The 18,133-nt window shown below is 35.8% G+C and overlaps 3 protein-coding genes across 4 annotated transcripts; 1 reads left to right on the top strand and 2 right to left on the bottom strand.

Annotated features, from left to right (window-relative positions):
- LOC18785190 (peroxisome biogenesis protein 16) lies at positions 3,647-7,177 on the bottom strand. 2 transcript variants are annotated; one of them, XM_007219044.2, is made up of 8 exons: positions 6,784-7,177; positions 6,070-6,127; positions 5,426-5,642; positions 5,024-5,322; positions 4,680-4,945; positions 4,453-4,520; positions 4,010-4,071; positions 3,647-3,887 (listed from the first exon to the last, which is right to left on the bottom strand). In XM_007219044.2, the coding sequence occupies exons 1-8, from the start codon at positions 6,850-6,852 to the stop codon at positions 3,826-3,828; spliced, it is 1,101 nt and encodes a 366-aa protein (XP_007219106.1). In that variant the 5' UTR covers positions 6,853-7,177; the 3' UTR covers positions 3,647-3,825. The 2 variants fall into 2 exon arrangements, with proteins under 2 accessions (XP_007219106.1, XP_020413120.1); XM_020557531.1 differs by having other exon boundaries at positions 6,054-6,127; positions 6,784-6,834.
- LOC18785655 (zinc transporter 5) lies at positions 8,068-13,032 on the top strand. The gene is made up of 11 exons (XM_020557133.1): positions 8,068-8,409; positions 9,247-9,439; positions 9,549-9,634; positions 9,902-9,986; positions 10,380-10,458; positions 10,653-10,783; positions 10,936-11,022; positions 11,204-11,316; positions 11,435-11,565; positions 11,855-11,968; positions 12,500-13,032. The coding sequence occupies exons 1-10, from the start codon at positions 8,357-8,359 to the stop codon at positions 11,965-11,967; spliced, it is 1,071 nt and encodes a 356-aa protein (XP_020412722.1). The 5' UTR covers positions 8,068-8,356; the 3' UTR covers position 11,968; positions 12,500-13,032.
- On the bottom strand, positions 14,340-17,892 carry LOC18785747 (ATPase ASNA1 homolog). Its single transcript, XM_007218135.2, has 7 exons — positions 17,439-17,892; positions 16,883-17,004; positions 16,587-16,737; positions 16,292-16,402; positions 15,752-15,890; positions 15,538-15,653; positions 14,340-14,901 (listed from the first exon to the last, which is right to left on the bottom strand). Exons 1-7 carry the CDS (start codon positions 17,694-17,696, stop codon positions 14,725-14,727), a joined length of 1,074 nt encoding a protein of 357 aa, XP_007218197.1. The 5' UTR covers positions 17,697-17,892; the 3' UTR covers positions 14,340-14,724.

The following is an 18,133-nucleotide window of genomic DNA, read 5'->3' on the forward strand; positions in this document are numbered from 1 at the left end:
ATTGTTTTTTTTCTATAAATACCTATCAATACCCTTCACTTTCAACACCAATCCTCATACATTTCATTATACTTCTACTATTATTCACTATTTACTCAACATTTTCCTCTTTTTCATCTAGTATTTTGATTTCATATTTTTATGGCTTCTTCTATCGAAACCGGAGGGGCTTGGAGCACCATGGAAGATGTTTCCTTGTGTGAGGCTTGACTCCAAATTTGTCATTGTCCCGTGTCCGGCAATGAGATGAAATTTTTTCATATGTGAAAAAAAATTCATGCCGAATTTTGTGAAAAAATTCCGGGGTCTACTCGTACGGAGATGACATTATCCAGTAGGTGGAAAATTCTCAATAAAGAGTTGGGAAAATGGAGAGCTGCCCTAGCAAAAGCGATGGACAACTATAGAAGCGGGGAAAATCGTACTAATGAGGTAAGTATTTTATAATTTTTGTTTTATTAAGTTTAATCTCCTAATATATATATATATATATATTGTTAATATTGCTTGCATTTTCAATATTTTGTTAATATTTCTTGCAATTTAAATATTTTGTTCATATTTCTTGCATTTTCAATATTTTGTTAATATTTCTTGCATTTTCAATATGTTGTTAATATTTCTTGCATTTCCACTTGTTTCTTAATTTTCTTGCACTTCTAATTTATTTGTAAGGTTAATTGCATTTCCATTATTATTTTTTTATTACTTGCATATCCAATATATTTTAAATATTTATTGCATTTCCATTTTTTTGTTAAATAGATGATTCAAGCACAAATGTGGTTCGGTGCAACCGGGGGTGGCAAAAAAAGTTTCAACCATCATGAATGTTGGGAGGTGGTGAAATATTGCAAACGCTTCATAATTATTCCGACGGGTCCCGCCGTTGTGTTAAACGAGACGCCACTCCGTAATTCAATGGCATTAGATTCACCTCTCGATTCTCCTATGAGTCAAGACTCACCCATCGAAAAGGAGCCGAGGCCCATTGGCCGAAAGGCCGCGAAGGCAAAGAAAGTGGGTAATTCAAGCAATAATAATTCAAAGTTTTTGGAGGAAATTGCAAGGCAAAACGGCCTAAGAATTGAAATGGAGCAAAAACGCCAAGATAACGAGTTGACCCTTCAAGCTGAGTATGCACGAGAAAGGGAGTATTTGCGCAAAAAAGATATGGACAAGACGGATCGGGAAATAATGGCCATGGATACAAGTCATATGTCTCCTGAAACAAAATAATTTTGGAAGCTAGAACGAAGGGATGTTATGAGAAGAAGACTTTTCCGGGATGATGGGCCTAGCAACACGGATTGGTTAAATGATGGAAACCATTAAATTAGTTAGCCTACCTTTTATGTATTTGTATTTTCCATGTTTTCTATTAAAGTTGTTGTAATTCATGTATATTTTAGTAGTAGTAATTCGTAATGACTTGTATTAGATTTCATTATTTAATAAACAAAGCATTCAATAAATTACCTTTTTATTTAACATATTCCATACTTCAAACAAAACAAAATAAAAAATAAAAAAAACTACAAACAAGGCACAATAATAATAACAAACCACAACCAAAGCATAATAAATCAAAATACAACACAACCAAACCATAACTAAATAAAACATAACCAAAGCATCTATGCTCCATCATTCTTCTTCATTGCCTTTCACCGCCCATAGATGCTCCATCAAGTGAACTTGACGCATTTCATGAATATACGAAAATTACATCTCTGTATATCGATCTATCATTCGGGTCATCAAATGACCATCCCTCACCAACGGTTCTGGCTCAAATGGTTCTCCACTTAGCCCCATGGGCCTTTCATAAATCCGTGTCAAGGTCGTGTTCATTGGATCCGGTTCGTAGACCTCTAAAGCATCATAATCATACTCATCCTCCACAATCATATTATGGAGGATGATGCAAGTCATCATAATGCTTCTGAGGATCTCCTCATCAAACATACGAGCCGCACCTCGAATAATCAACCACCGAGCTTGAAGGATGCCAAAACACCTTTCGACATCTTTCCTGTATCCCTCTTGATAGGTAGCAAATAATTTTTGCTTCTGGGATCGGGGATTCGGAATGGATTTGACAAAAGTGGTCCACCTCGGGTAGATGCCATCAGCTAGATAATACCCCGTCTGGTACACTGTATTATTGACTTGATAGGTGATATTGGGGCCCTGGCCTCTCAATACATCGTTGAAGACCGGGGATTGACCCAACACGTTGAGGTCATTTTGGGATCCTGCAACTCCAAAGAAGGCATGCCAAACCCATGTATCGAAGCCAGCAACGCCTTCAAGGATGATACTTTTTTGGCCTTTCCTATTTCCGTAATCACCTTGCCAGGTAGTTGGGCAATTCTTCCATTGCCAGTGCATGCAGTCGATGCTACCAATCATTCCTGGAAATCCTCGAGCTTCGGCTTTTTGTAGAAGCCGTTGGAGGTCCCTGAGAGTAGGTCTACGCAGGTAGTCCCTAGTATACAGAGTTTCAACTGCTTGATGAAATCTTACCAAAGCCTCCAACGTAGTGGACTTCCCCATCCGGGCAATCTCATCCACCTGATCAGCAGATGTTCCATACGCCAACATTCGTATAACAGCTGTAAGCTTTTGCTCCGGAAGAAGCCCCAAAACCCCAGTAGCATCACACTTTTGAACAAAGTATGCATCATAATTACAAATACATGCATGACTTTATTGAACAAATGAGGTTGCATTCTAAATCGCCTTCGAAAATCAACATCAGAGTACAAAGAAGTTGGGATAAAATAATCTTCCAAAAGATTCTTACCCCGAGAATGCCTATGTCTTTCCACATTCCGGCGGCGGCCGACTTGTGAACCACGACGGCGACCTTGGTTCTCTTCATCTTGCAAAGCCACTGCTATGAGAACTTGCTCATCGACTTGTCTCTGCAACTCATTGATTTCATCTGCTCTACGGTTTCTCTCATTTGTTTCTCACTCTTGCCTCTCCAAGCATCTCCTAAATTCTTCCATTGAGAATGAATGAAGTATGAAATCTAAACTATGAGAAATGAAAATATAGAAAGATGTGGTGTGAGAGGTATGAGCTGAGCCTCTGGTTTTATAGAAAATTTTGGCAAGATAGACATGCCACGTGACTTGATTTGATTGGATGAAAATCTTATCTGACATTTGAAATTCATTCAAAATTTGAACCCAAATTTATATGAATTTTGAATTTTGAAATTCATCCGAAATTTGAACCCAAATTTATCTGAAATTTGAATTTTGAAATTCATTCGAAATTTGAACCCAAAAATTTATCTGAAATTTGAATTTTGAAATTCATCCGAAATTTGAATCCAAAAATCTTATCCAGAAAATTTATCCGATTATGAATAGTCTTGACACGTAGAAACCCGGAAATCTTATCTGAAAATATTATCCAAATTAATTATTTTCATTAAAAAAGTTGTGAAAAAAACAAAAAAATGAATAGTAATTGCCCTTAACCATGGCAATGGGTAGAAACACAAAATACTATTTGCAAGGGCAACCACTATTGACGTGAATAGTGGTTGCCCTAACTCCCCCCTTGCCATGACTAAGGGCAAATGGGTGGAGTTGCTCTAACATGTCGTCACTTTCCACAAAATATTGACTTGCTAAAAAACAACATAAAATCTTTTCCCTTTTTCATTTTTGAGAATGTAACAGACTTGATACAGCCATTTGACAGATTGGTCAGTTTTAAGAAACACATCATACAGCTGGGGGACTTGCTTCACCTAAAAGAAATGTGAAAACTCTAATAACCATAACTCTCATTGCAGCCTCCACCTTATGATCCTGACATGTATGTATACCTCGTCTGAGCTCCTACAATCAGCTCGACAAGTTTTGCTGCACAGACCAAAGATTTTGTTTTTGAAAGATCAGATCATGAATACATCAGAAACTCGGCTTGAAAAAAGCAGTAAGACAACATAAAATGAAAAGGAAAAAGAAAAAAAAAGTAAACCAACCTGTAAGAAACCCAACAATAGGAACAGGTTCCAACACTTTCTCGGTGCTTTCAAGTTTTTGCCTGAAATGTTTGACAACAGAAGTAACCAGACACATGAATTATTCTTCCGTAGAAAATTAGCAACCTATTACTAAATTTAATTCAGAGTAGTGGCCCTGTTGTCACATAACACTTTACTTAACCAAACCTCTATTTTAAAATATTTAATTATAAGTTTGTCTTTCTACAAAATTACTTAAGACAACCCTTTAAGAAAAAAATGAATTGCCCAAATACTGCCATAACTGCTCCCATGGCCCACGAAGATGGTCCTGATTCCCAGGTAGACCGAGTCATATTTTTTTTTTAAAAGAAAAATTGTGAGGGTAGGAAAAACATGTGTGTGGGGTTAGTGGTTTGAAGGGTGGCAATTTACAACTACATTCTGAAATTCAATATTACCTGGTATACTTGCTAAAAAATGGATCTCTCATGAGGTAAAGTGCCCATAACATCTTTCGTCTTTTAACCTGCACCCATGCCATATTATAAAGAGCTATTCATAACCAGCTGTGATGACAGACTAAATACTGACAAGGGGGCTAATTTTAAAGATGACAGATTAGCACACTCAAGTAAATAAGCCAGGTTCTCAAGGTCTACAAGGTAAGAATTTTGGAAAACCTAACCTCATTCTTTTCAGAGTCAGAAAGATGAAACTGCTGCTCGGTACCAACCCTTGACGAAGTAATTCGTGAAAGAATGCCCATCCCAGTGAAGTCCACAGCCAGCGAAAGAAACCAAGGAATCCACGAGCGAACTCCATATTTTCGAATAAATAAAACATAGATAAGTGGTCTTGTTATAAATAGCGCTTCCCCAATCAAATAAAATGCCCCATGAAGACCCTTTTTGGACAATATGGTGGAAAGAGTCGGCCTCTTAACCACTGGAGCTGTGAGAAAACAATATCAATATTAAATGTTGTAATTACATATGCTACCCAGTCTGTAAATTATATATTAATTGTTACTTGGAGGCTCCATAATTGCATGCTGGTGTTGAACTCTACGCAACCATACTGGTTCTGAAACCATCCTAGCATTCTCTCCAAACCTACTCAGTGCGGATAGTGCTCTTCCTTCTAAATTCCATGCGTCCTGTCCATTATTATTTCTTAAGTACCCAGGCCCAAGCTGCCCTCCAGGCTTTGTAAAACCATTACGTTGAGGAATTGATGCAGCCAAATGCTTTTCATCATTTGGTGTCTCTCCTCCATGCAGAAGCATCTTATATCCACTGTTCCGGAATAAAGCGAACCTAACTAGCACCCTAATAAATAATGAAATCCATAATGAGTCAACAAACAGAAAACTACACACGATAAATGCTTGAAAATAATGAGTGATTATGCTAAGTAACAAATGATCCTTACTTGATAGCCTCCATAGCAGCAATGAAATTCCATTTTTTCTCATCACCAAAATACTGTTGAGCCACAACTTCAACCAACGTTTCCAAGTCCTTTAGTGCAGATATACACAATGCATAGGGAAAAGAATAACACTCAGCAGAGCCAACATTCATTGGAGGAGGAGCTGTTTCGATGATATGTTCATTGATAGCAGTTATTACTCCAAAGAGAGCAGTTACTGCAGAAGTCATATTAAACCAAAAATTACCAATTTCTTCATTGCATTGATATGTATACGATCAAGATAAGTACAAATCAGAATGACACATTAGTTATATGTTATTCAATTGACAAGATGAATGTTAGAAAATTTAAATATGCAGTCAAGATTGTTCATTATTCAGAAAACAGAAAAGCAGACGACCTGCTCTCATCATAAGTCTCCTAAGAATCTAAGATTGTTCATTACGTGTGAATTTCAACTTTTTTTTTTTTGGTTGTAAATTTTGATAACTTTCATTCATTTTCTTAGCAACCAAAGTTACTTTTATGAAGGTATAATTACTCCAGAGAAAATCATATAATTACTATGTAAAAGAAAGAATCCCTGCCAATTTCTAAGCTATAACAAGAAGTAGCCAAATGTTACCAAAATTTCAAAAAACCTGCTTCTGGTCCTATCTCTGACTCAGAAAACCGTTCGGGTAGAAGCCATGTGAATCCCTGTACAAATTTTCAACATTCAGATAAGATAACAAAATTTTAAAATATAACACAATTGAAGGGCAGTCATTCCATGAATTTTCTCCAATTATGAGTTACCATTGCAGATAAAGAAAACCCACACATGGATAATATAAAGAAGAAGAAGAAGAAAACCAAAAAGGACAGACAGTAAAATTAACAATACAAAAGACTATACAGGAGTACAAAATAATTGCGAGTGATTCTTCTTAATGAACTACGTACATTAGCCCGAGACTCCAAAAGTATACGCATATGCACTGATTCCAAAGTATATGTGTCAATCAATTGCTTCAGCAAATTATTATTTTGTTTATTAAACAAGTATACATGTCAATTGTCAACAGCCATGTCTTTATCAAAAACGGAAAAAAAATTGTCAACAGCCATATCAGTTAACACTTACCGCTGAATTCAAATTTACAATACTATTAAAGATTGCCTTCATCAGATTTCTCCATGTCTAAGATCATTGGAAACCCAGTTAACCATTTCACCGAAAAAAACCCAGTTAACCAAACGGCATAGACAAACCAATAAACAAGAAAAAGCGAACCATATGCCGATAAACTCACACAAATTGATAATCATCAAGAAATAAAGTAGTGAAATTTATAGAAATTGAGATCGCTCACATTGGCCAGAGACTCCAACGAGTGCACATAGTCCTTGTTCTCCCTAACCCATTTCTTGTAAGCCTCCATAGCCTTCCAATCTCTCTCGAAAACCGAGATACAGATGCAAAAACTCCACCTTTCCAACTGTAGAACCCAAAACTTCGCTAAACAAAGCCTCGTACTCAGCCTCTGCGCGTTTTAGACAAGACCCAGAATAGCAAAGATGCAAAGAGAGAAGCCGTTTTAGGTAATTTGGATTTGGACTTTCTCAGCTACCGAATGCTGTTGCGAAGTTGCAAAATGCACAGTGAGGTCTCAATGAGGTGTGGATTTTCAGTTTATGCTGAAAAATGGGTAGTTTTACCTGGACCGTTGATCGGGTCAGATTTCTCCGATACTCATGGAATTTAAAGGGTTTAATGTTGGCCTACATGAATTATGTGTATATACTTCATACAGTAGACAGCTGGACGGTGTGAATCTGATGGTGTCTCTCCCATTTCTATGGCTGAGATCCCATGGACTGATAAAGATTATAGGCTGCATAGCAGATAATAATAATATATATTATATATATATATTTTTTTTTTTCAGTTACAAGATAATCAAATAAATTGAAGATGGTTTTGCTCACCCCAATGAATGCATTCGTAAGCGCAGGACCATAGGATCCAGGAAATCAGACGGAAACGATCAGGGTGAGGTGTTTTTGTTTTGTGTGACCAAAAATTTCTACCAAAAGATTTTTGGTAGTTTTGATGCTCAAAATATTAAGCCCATTTCCCACCAAAAACAAAAGTACCAATAATGTTTGGTAATTTTACGAAGGACTAAATTGGAATATGTACGAGACTTGAAGAATCAAAATTACTAAAAAATGAGTTAGAGGATCAAAATAAAATTATGGTAGAAGTTTACCATTGTAGTTTAAAACCCTAAAGAATAATGTTATTCCCACTTATGCTTTTAAAAGTCAATCATGTACTCATTTGGTTGACTCACTTATTTATTGAATTTATATAAGAGCATAAGGTAGGTCAATAAGACAATGTAATATGCATATCCCCTTTCACCAGAGTTTGAACCTCTTTTTCGCACATTAGAATTGTTTAAAATATCGTTCTTTTAAAAAAATTGCAAGATAACTTTTTTATGGAGGGCAAGATAAATATAATCTTTATCTGATTTTTTGGTGTTGATTTTGTGTTTTGAATAGAAATTTTTATTTTTATTTTTTGAAAAAAGTAGACAATGAGCGCCTACTTTTTCTTCCCAAGCAAATGTTCTCATTTAAAAAAATGGAGATTATGGAAGGGCCCAATATGAATCGACCCTGACCATGGGACGAAAGGCCAGAGCTTTTACAGAACGGGCCCCGGGAAAGCCTTATGTCTCCGTTGATGGGCTCATCGACCCAACAACCCCATATCATTACAGAGACTGAGCAACTGAAGAAATTTAACTTGGTTTATCCAGGTTTGCTTTCTTCTTGGGTTACTGATGAAGCAGCAGAGGAGCATATTATCAGCGATTAAATGCACAAGTGATTGAATTTTGTAATCAACTTTGCGATTAAGCATTTGTTTCGAAAATGATGTCCCCGAGACAAATTCCTGAAGATCGAGGATCTTCTCCTCATTTCAGGTAAGCTAATCTCATTCATTTGCATTTTTTTTGTTTTTATTTTCAAGGATTTGAATTTTAGAACCCTAGGGCTGTGTTTGGTTCCCTAGAAACATTGTGGAAATCAAATGGAAGGAAATTGCATGAAATCTTATGCTGTTAAATATCTGGCTATGGAATTCATGAAACTGGCAATGTTTTTCGTTTTGTTTGCGTTGCTAGGAAATTTGGGTTTCAGTGTTGTTGGTGCTGAAGGGTTCACGAGTATGAGTAATAGATTAAGTGAATAAATATAGATACACAAGGATAAGATAGAAGAAAACTAAATTTAGCTTAGTCAAATTGTTAAGCTGGGTTGGTTGAGTATGAACTAGTTGTGAATTTTGTTGGTTGGCCAGTAGCTGCCTGGTTTGGAAAAATGTTTAAATCAGAAAGTAGTGATGAGAATTGCATTTGTATGGAGGTTCTCTCTGTGGTTAGGTCTAGGTTAAGGAGTTATAAGTTTTCACTTTGTAAAACTAATAAGGAGCATTAAAATAACTGGTCTAGTACAGAAGCTGTCCTCAGGAGCTAAGGTTCAATGTTGAAGGAAGACGTGTAGTTGCTGGATGGCCTAGTTTTCAGTTTGGGTGTTGGTGGAATAAAATTCCTTTTCATCCCCTTCCACCCAAATTAAAAAAACCCTATAATAGAAGGACTTATGAAGTCCTGAGCTTTATCATTTTGTACCTAATATGTCAGCGTGTAAGCACAATATTTTTCTTTTTTCTTTTGGGCAAGATGAGCATTTCATGTGTTTTTACTTCATTGTTCTTTTTGAGCACAACTAATTATACCAATGATCTTACTTCAATGTAGGCACACACCCGTGCAAATAATCCATATTATCGGCAATTTCTTAAGAATATGGTCAATTTACTCCCTGTATCGCTACTTATCTGAAACGGGGGCTTCAGTTGTACTTTTCCTCTTCACTTGTCTGATCCCAGCATCCATCCTATTTCTAATTTTGCAAAAGCCTTGGAAGGGCAGGCCACTCTCAAACACACAGGTTCCGTGATATTTTTTCTTTTATTTAGAAAATACATGAAAAAGGCATCAACATATTTTATTTATGTGATTCCCATTATATACTTCTTGAGTGTTCCAGTTGTTTTCAGGTAGTGCCTTCTATAATAAATGGTGGCATAACAGCTTTATATTTTGTTTTATGGGGAAAAGGCCTCAAATCATGTGGACCTCTAAGGTAGGTTTGGCTTAATACTAAGCACTTACAACTGCCTCTTTATATAAGTTTCCATTGTATAATAATCTCATTACTAAGCACTTACAAATGAGTATCTCACCCTCCAAGTTATTTGCTGGCTACGATATGCTCCTACTGAATTTTAGAAACTATCTGCCAGTAGCAATAAGCATATGGCGACAATATCAGATTAAACCTAATTTGAGCAAATAGTATTTCTTTTGTTAACTGTAACTGATTTTCTTTCATCTTTACATATTATGTTAGAGCTATATTAGCGGAGTATTCTGGTGCTGTCCTTGGGGTACTGTCTGGAGTATTGTATGGGCGCAAGGGCCACATTTGGAAAAAGGTAGCTTGGTTAGATGCTTGGTCCTTTGCTTAGACTGTTTTCTTCATATCAATTATCTACCATTATCTCCGAGCAAATAAGCGAAGGTTTTATGTTAGCATGTTTCTCTTTAAATGAAGGCCTTCAGTAAAGTCCTAGGCCATTTTCTCATTTCATTATAAGATGCCACAGTGTTTTATTTAGCTATGTAAAATAGTAGTTTAGGAAGGACTTCACTGTCTAGGCTGGTTGGTGTATGGACGTTTCTGTGTTCAAGCTTTAGGAAAGATTTATCCGAGGAATAGAAGTATCAGATCTAAAGTATTGGTGACTTAATATCATTTATTTTAATGGAAAAATAGGAGAAAACTAATTCTTGTTTACTCACATGGATGTTGCTTCATCTTTTACCAGGTAGGTGGGCTTATTGCAATGGTGGCATCTTTCTACTTCTTATCTCAAGGGTGGGCTATGGAATCATATTCTCCATTCTATATCCTCTCTTATCGAAACTGTTGTTCTTTCACTACTGTATAGGATTAGTTACTGGTGTTTTTTTATTTTTTATTATTATTCCTTCGTCCCATTCTTCCGTATAATTTTTCCTTGTCTTTATTTTGTGTGTGTCTCTTTTGGACACAGTGATAATTTTTTTAAGCGTTTTATTGTGACTTAACCTGAAATTACCATTTAAAGATAGCCTCGATGATGAGGTTCAGACAGAACAACTGTTGGGTATAAAAGAGATGGTACTTCCAATCTTTGCTGGAATCTTATCAGCACTGAGGAGGGTGATTGCGCGGCGTGTTTCACTCAAGGTGATGAATTGCTGATATTCGTCCATCTTCAGTTATCTTGTTCATACTCTTTTGCTCTAAGCGTACCAAGTAATAAATTGCTGTTTATTTTTCAATTGATTAAAACAGTTAAAAAATCATTGCTGCTGATTGTACCCTTCCTGTGCTTTCAGAATCAACTTAAAAGGCGACTTAATGCAATAACTATTGCTTCTGCAACATGTTTCCTGTTTCCTGTGGCCATGTGGGACATGATCATAGTAAGTTATATGACATGATAAGTAGTCCTAGGCTGAATTTGATTATATTTACATTTTTGGAGTGACTCTAGTTTGATTTTATGGGGCTTGCCTTGTTTAATGTCTGATTTGTTCTTTATTTGCCCTCTCCCATTTTTTCTTTCACTTGTAATTTTTCCTGTTGATTTTTTGGAGCACTTAGGGATCACCTTCAAGTACCAGCGATAAGGTGCCATTTTCCACTTGGGCTTTTTTGAGCACCATTCTTTTTGGAGTAATCTTGATATTCTATGTTGATAGTATCGCAGAAGAGAGGTATAGATCACAACTTTTCTATGCAGTTTTGTCCAACACTTGGAAATGTTTTGCTTAATGTTTTTAGATCATTTCATATACTTCAAGTTTGATCATTATTGCTCTCAATGTGTTGTAGATTACACATGGTTTTCTCTTCTCCAAGGCATTTAATGGTAGCTGGAGGATGCATAATCGTCATGGAGATCGTGTACAATATGGACTTTTCTCTTCCAGGCTTCCTAATTTGCTGCTTAATTTTGGGCTTTGGTATGTGTGTAATATTTATTATTGCCTATGTCATGTTGTGATTGAGATTGTGATCAATGTTATACTCATCTCTATTATTATATCATGTCTTCCGTACAATTTTACTGAAAATGAAATATGTGTAGATTACTGTTTCTTATGGATGCGATTTATTTATTTATTGATTAATCTGTTAATTTATTCATTTGATTTTTGCACACCTGCATTATTATTAATAATGATTCATTTTGTTCTATTTTTAATTATTAATTTTGCATAACTTGTGTATAAATTTGAATAACATTTGTAGGGATATATGAGGCAACTTCTTTGGAACGTGGTAGAAAAGATTCTTTTCAAACTTCAGATCTATCAAATGGGATGTTGGGGGACGAAACTCAGATGTCTTCACTTCCAACTTGAAGTATGTTTGCTTTTTGACTAATTAGTTGTATTTATGGTTTGCTTAGTAATTTGTCATGTCTATTTGCTATAACACTAGCAAATTGTTGCAAATGGTAGTCTTGAAAGTAATAGGCATATCTAATATGTTCGTTCCAATTATGTGAGAATTTAAAGATTTTAGCAGAGTTATGAATACTGATCAGTATGAGGGTTTGGAAACAAGGAAGTTGACATAATAATACAAAGATCTACATCCCACCCCCAAATACCAGAACATACACTCGGGGTGAACTAATATTGCAATAACATACACACAGGGTGCATAATGTTCTTAGTAAAAAATTTCGCTTATTAATATTTCATTATAAAACCAGTATTTTAGAAGTAGCAGGTAGTTTTGCATTCACTGAATAGTTTCAAGTTGAATGGGTTGGAAATACCCTCCCTTATTAAGTCCCTTTCCACCCAGTGTAAGATACAGCGCATATTGATCTATCTCTTTCTCTCTGCCTTTTTTCTTTTTCTTTACTGATTGTACTTCATCGTGCAGCTGCAATTGTGGGTTAATGTACATCAGTAGCAATTTCGTTGGCAGCAAGTTGCTGCAGAGATGTTGGTTCGTTAGTTGATGTTATAAACCATAACCAGCAGGAAGGAAAAAACACTCGTTGCAAAACTCCATGCAAATTGCTGATTGTTGAAATGATAGGATACTCCTGAGAAATTTGTGGGCCGTTGATCTCGATCTGGCATATTGGGAGATCAGGCAGTGTTGAATCCGTTGAATCCATGATACTAGTCGGAAATGTGCCATACAATTCTAACTGTTCATAGTTTACCATCTGCTAAACAAATATACTTGTACTAACTTTTGAGGAGTTTTAATGAGGGGTTTTATAAGATGGTATTCTTTATCTTACAATTGTTTTTTCAGGCAAATGGTTGGACATGTTTGAACATATTCTATAATTTTTGATATCATATAGCTCCAGAAACCCAGTTATTTTCCAAAGAATTCTAGTAGCTTCATTATGTCATTCTGTTGGTTAACCATAATTGATATAGTTCAGCAGCATATTTTCACAGGCTCTCTTTATTGTTTCTATCACAGTCCATTTCTTTTAATTTTGCACAAAGTGAATGGGTTCAATTGTTTCTGCATCCAAATATAAAAAAGATGTGTTTGTTTAAGGAAATTGTTTCTTTTAGCAAAAATAAATAAATAAATAAATAATTGTGATTGGTAGCATTACCAATTGATTCATTTAAATGTATTCAGCAAAAGAAAAAATATTTGTAAAAACCCGGTAGATAGTATAGGGAGGATATTACGGTTTCAGAGATAGTGAATCATTTCTTGAACACAACGCAAACATATTAAGATTCTTTTAGGAAAAGAAAAAAAAAAATAGTCCAGCATTCTCTCTTCAGCCCCATATCATCAACCTCCCCAGCCGAAAATATACCGATTGTACAATTGTGGAATCTAGATGGCATCATATACCCTATGATAATAATCAATCGGATTATATTCTCATCACGCAGTAAACTGTTGACATTGATAATTTCATGTAACAATATTTTGCAGTACATAAAATTCTTTTGCACAATATATAGAGGATATTGCAGTCCCAACAATTGTGAATACTTCCTGCAACACACTTTGTAGAACATGTCATGCAAACATAGTGAATAGTCTTCACCATGTGATCGGCATTTTCAATTATTTTAGAAGAAAAAAAAGGAAAAAAAATCCCAAAAAAAACTATTCATGTAACAGTGTTTTGAATTAGGACTACTATTATAGTAAATTGACACTATGGATAGAATATTGATACTTTATTTATGTCATATCAAGAGTATGTTGCACTATTTGTTATCCATATAATGTGAACAATATCGACATCATATCGACATATGTTAGCACACGGGAAACTCAGCCTGTTCGACAACCCGAATAAGAGTTGGAATATCATCTTAAGATTATGGCTGATATGTGCTCCACAACGAAGTGATGCTTTCACAGTACAAAAACTTGTAAGGATTACTACAAACCAGATTAATTTAGCAAGAAAATCAGGCAACCATTATAAGTTTTCGTCATATCATATCCGGATAGCAGCCAACAAATAAGTGAACTTTCAAAGCCAGGGATCTGAACCAGTTCTTCTCAAGGAAATGGGTTTCCTTCCATTACCTGTCCTGCATAGGCATTCTAACTACAAAAAATTCATCTTTAATACTGGCGTTTATTAGAACAGAAACCAGATTTAGAGGTTACATAGTAGAGCACATCAACATTGTTTAACATAGTATTTTGCAAGGATCACTACCATGGTTCAAATTGTGAAATTGTAAAAGCAAATTGTATAGTGAAGCACAATCTCACCTAAGCAAAAAGAATAAATTTCCATAAAATGCCAATTCATATTCCACAGTGGTGCCAGAATCCAATGTATACAAGCTTATAATTCATTTACTATTGTTTCCAGAACAAAATTGCTGCATAATCTGACATAACTATCAGGACAGCAAAAAGAAAAAAGAGTTTCTCCTATAAATTGTTCATTGCGGAAACAACTTAAATGGAATAAATTACATTAATGTGGAAGACATGTCAGTTTTCATGATCTAAGATTCTAAGAGGACCGAAAAGAATTCATCAAATAAAGCAAACAACTTGAAGCATCAATCAGCATTAAAATGGACACTTGACTTCTCCTGGTAGCCCAAAGGTGGGAGATGAAGGCCATCTGAGCGGAGAACATGGAATTATTAGACCTTTTGCTTCCCTTTTCTTAGTTTTTCTAGTTGTGCTTCAGCGTCTTTCAACTGCTGCCTTAGAGTGGATACCCTTTGCTCTAACGTTTCCACTGTGCTCTTGCTGGTGGAAGGTTGATACGGTGTCAGAAAATGACGTGAAAATGCTTTTAGAGCTTCAACTCCGGTAACCTACAAATTCCACAGTAATAAAAGGGTTGATGAATAATAAGCACCCAATGATTGTAATATTGCACATACAATGACAAATTATAACAGAGTTGGATTTAATCATAGCATACACCTCAACAAAAAATTAGACTCATTTGCAGAGTTCCTCTGAAATGTTCTCCCATTGAATAAGAATACAATACCAAATTTGAATAAAATCAAAGACTAAAGAGGCCTTAAAGATCTTTAGTTGTATATTCTACCAAAAAATACTCGAATATTTGACTACAAAATAAAAAATACACGAATATTTGACTACAAAATAACTAAACAAAAAGATTAAGCACACCTAATAACTGTGAAGAAAATTAAAACCCAAAATAAGGATTAACCTCAAGAACTACAGAGAACAAAAGGAATCGTAGGTGGGTGAATCATGGGAAAATTCCATCATCTATAGCCCTCTTTCTAGCTAGATGGGTCACAGTTGCTACAATTTCAGTTAGAAAGGGGATATATTGAAGTAAACTTAACACTATCATCACTCAAATGGAAAGTACGGGAAAGCACACTGTAAAAGTAGACCAATCATCAACCCCCGCCTTCCCAGAATAAGAAGTCAACATTTTCACAAATTTTGGCACTCAATGGTTTTACCTCTTCCGGCAGCAATGGCAGCTTGGTGATGTTAAAGTCATCATACAACATGTAGAACTGGTCAAGGTACTTTTGTTGCATTCGCATTCTTGCTTTGAGTAATTTGGATTCTGAGCCTACAACAACAGAATTACCGATAGATGGTTAAACCCTGCTCAGAGAATTTACACAAAAGAACATGTAAAAAAGGGCACGATGGACATAGTAGGCATACCTTCTTCATCATAAAGTACTTGGTTAATGATAATATTGTGTGTATCTATCTCAAATTTGGTGAGTTCCTGCACAAGTCTCTCTGTTTCATAGAGAGAGAGGAACTCTGGAATGCAAACGCAGACAAAGGTTGTCAAGTCCTGCCAATAGTGAGATATGAGTGCATCCACAAATGCCTATAACTTTGAACATTCAATTTGGTTTGCAAGCAAGATTGATGAAGTTTGGCAAGTCACTTAAGATTCTGAAATGTACTACAATTTCTTCTCCTTTCCAAACTGACCGTGGTAAAAGTACTCTAGATTTATGATAAAGAAGGAAACAAAAGGGTTTAGCTTCTACCTAAATAAGTAGAAAAAATATTTTCTTTCTTTTAAGAACCAAAACCAAAACAAGGAAATACTTTATTCTTCTTTCTTTAATTATTTACTTGTTGCTGCTTTACTCTGATCCAAAACATATTTGTTACCGTACAATAGTCATCCTCACCAAAATCAACAATACAGTCAACAGAAAAAGTAAAATGAATGGAGAGACTTACTGGGTCTTTGAATTGCCTGTTAACTTGTTCAATCACATCTTTCATGCCCTCGAGCTTTCCCAGAATTGCATCCTCTCCAAATTCATCATCAACACCAAAGAGGCGGGTCATCTGCCTCAATCAATTTTCAAACACTTGACACCATCAGCATAGAAACAGTTGTAACTGAACAATTATGAGCTTACAGAACTCGGACAAGAAAGTTTGAGACAAAAGTAAAGATTCCACGCGTGTCTTAACTCATAAATGTTTGCATGCAAGGGAAGATACAACAGAAGGGTTCAACGATAAATACCTGACTCATTAAACCGCCAAATTTATTTTTCAAAGACATCACTTTTGCCAGACCTTTCTCCAAGGTTGATGGAAACTGCAACAGCCGAAGTGTATGGCCAGTTGGTGCAGTGTCAAATACTATAACCGAATAATCCATTGTTTGGACCAATCTGCAGGGAATAATTTACACAAATGATTTAGAACGAGGGTTGGTAAAATATAAAATAAGTAGCATACGCAAGGAACTCTCTACCCAGATAGTAAAGAGCAAGTGTGAATTGCAAAGAAACAAACATAAAGGAATATGAATCTTACTTGAGCATCTCTGCAAAGCTCATGGCTTCATCAATTCCTGGAATGGCATTTGCTAGCTCAGAAAACAAATTGTCCATTCCATCTGTTCCCATGTCTTCATGCTCAACAGTAGGATCCACTTCCTATGGAGGATCATAACCAAATAATGAGACTGCACATAATGAAATCCACACACACACACACATGCAAGCATATCGAGATTTTTAATAATAAATACAAATATCAACCATGGATAAAGAGGAAAAGATTCAGCAAGGCAATGACGAATTGGCTCTACTTTCAGAAAGGAAATCAAATTCAAAAACAAATTGTTCACAGAACTGAAACAAAACACAGAACCTATGAACTGGGAATCCCTAACTTCATCAAACAGAACCAAATTCTAAGAAATATCCTTCATAATCAATCAAACCAATATATCCAACAACTGGGCAATTCCCAAATTCATCAAAAACCCAAAATTCCACCAGAAAAAACCAAAAATTCACCGAAAACAACAACAATTAACCAGTTCAAATAATAGAGAAGAGACAAAATTGTGAATCAAAAAGCGTACCATAGCATACAGATTGGTGAACCCATTAACCAAAGTTGGAGTCTTGGTGAACTTCTGTTGAAAAGCATCGCTGAGATTGTGAGCCGGGTCGGTTGAGATGATCAAAACAGAGGATCTGACCCTGGAGAGAAGGATCGAGAGAATTGAGCTACAGGTCGTTTTGCCTACACCACCTTTCCCACCAACAAAAACCCACTTGAGGCTGTCTTGTTCCAGTACGTTCTGAAGAGTCCCCTCCGCTAAATCAGCTGCCGCCATTTTTTCACAGAGCACCGTACTCTCTCTCTATCTTTCTCTAAAATACTAAACAGTTGGAACGCAGAAATCTAGAGAGAGAAAAAGAAACAGTTCGACAGTGGAAGAGTCGAACTCAAGGACGTACTACCGTGCTAATTTTGGGTCGGGTTTTGAGCCCACGTCCCTCGAAAAAACTTGTGTTATGCTGACATGGCAGAAAAAAAAAAAAACCTCATTTACAGAGAAACTTATCTGTCATATTTGAGGTGGTGTAGCTGTATATGAATTATAATTTGAGTGAATTGGTGACACTGACATTAATTTCTCTTTACGATTTTTTCTTATATACTAACCATCGTACTTAGGTAAAAAATTATTCTTGATTATAGTATCCGGTTATGCTTTAAATTATTGAAAATGCATTGTGCTTTGCTTTTGAACACTCATTCACGTGCATA

Source organism: Prunus persica, chromosome G2, assembly GCF_000346465.2.
Source record: "Prunus persica cultivar Lovell chromosome G2, Prunus_persica_NCBIv2, whole genome shotgun sequence".
Lineage (NCBI taxonomy): Eukaryota > Viridiplantae > Streptophyta > Magnoliopsida > Rosales > Rosaceae > Prunus > Prunus persica.

Coding starts and splice junctions, on each gene's coding strand:
- LOC18785190 (XM_007219044.2), bottom strand. CDS start 6,852: ATGGAGGCTTACAAGAAATGGGTTAGGGAGAACAAGGACTATGTGCAC. Junction 4,946..5,023: donor TGCAATTATGGAGCCTCCAA/GTAACAATTAAT, acceptor GTTTTCTCACAG/CTCCAGTGGTTAAGAGGCCG. Junction 4,072..4,452: donor TTTTTTAGCAAGTATACCAG/GTAATATTGAAT, acceptor CAAACATTTCAG/GCAAAAACTTGAAAGCACCG.
- LOC18785747 (XM_007218135.2), bottom strand. CDS start 17,696: ATGGCGGCAGCTGATTTAGCGGAGGGGACTCTTCAGAACGTACTGGAA. Junction 17,005..17,438: donor TCACCAATCTGTATGCTATG/GTACGCTTTTTG, acceptor GATCCTCCATAG/GAAGTGGATCCTACTGTTGA. Junction 14,902..15,537: donor TGCCATTGCTGCCGGAAGAG/GTAAAACCATTG, acceptor TGGAATTTGTAG/GTTACCGGAGTTGAAGCTCT.
- LOC18785655 (XM_020557133.1), top strand. CDS start 8,357: ATGATGTCCCCGAGACAAATTCCTGAAGATCGAGGATCTTCTCCTCAT. Junction 8,410..9,246: donor GGATCTTCTCCTCATTTCAG/GTAAGCTAATCT, acceptor ACTTCAATGTAG/GCACACACCCGTGCAAATAA. Junction 9,635..9,901: donor AAATCATGTGGACCTCTAAG/GTAGGTTTGGCT, acceptor ATATTATGTTAG/AGCTATATTAGCGGAGTATT.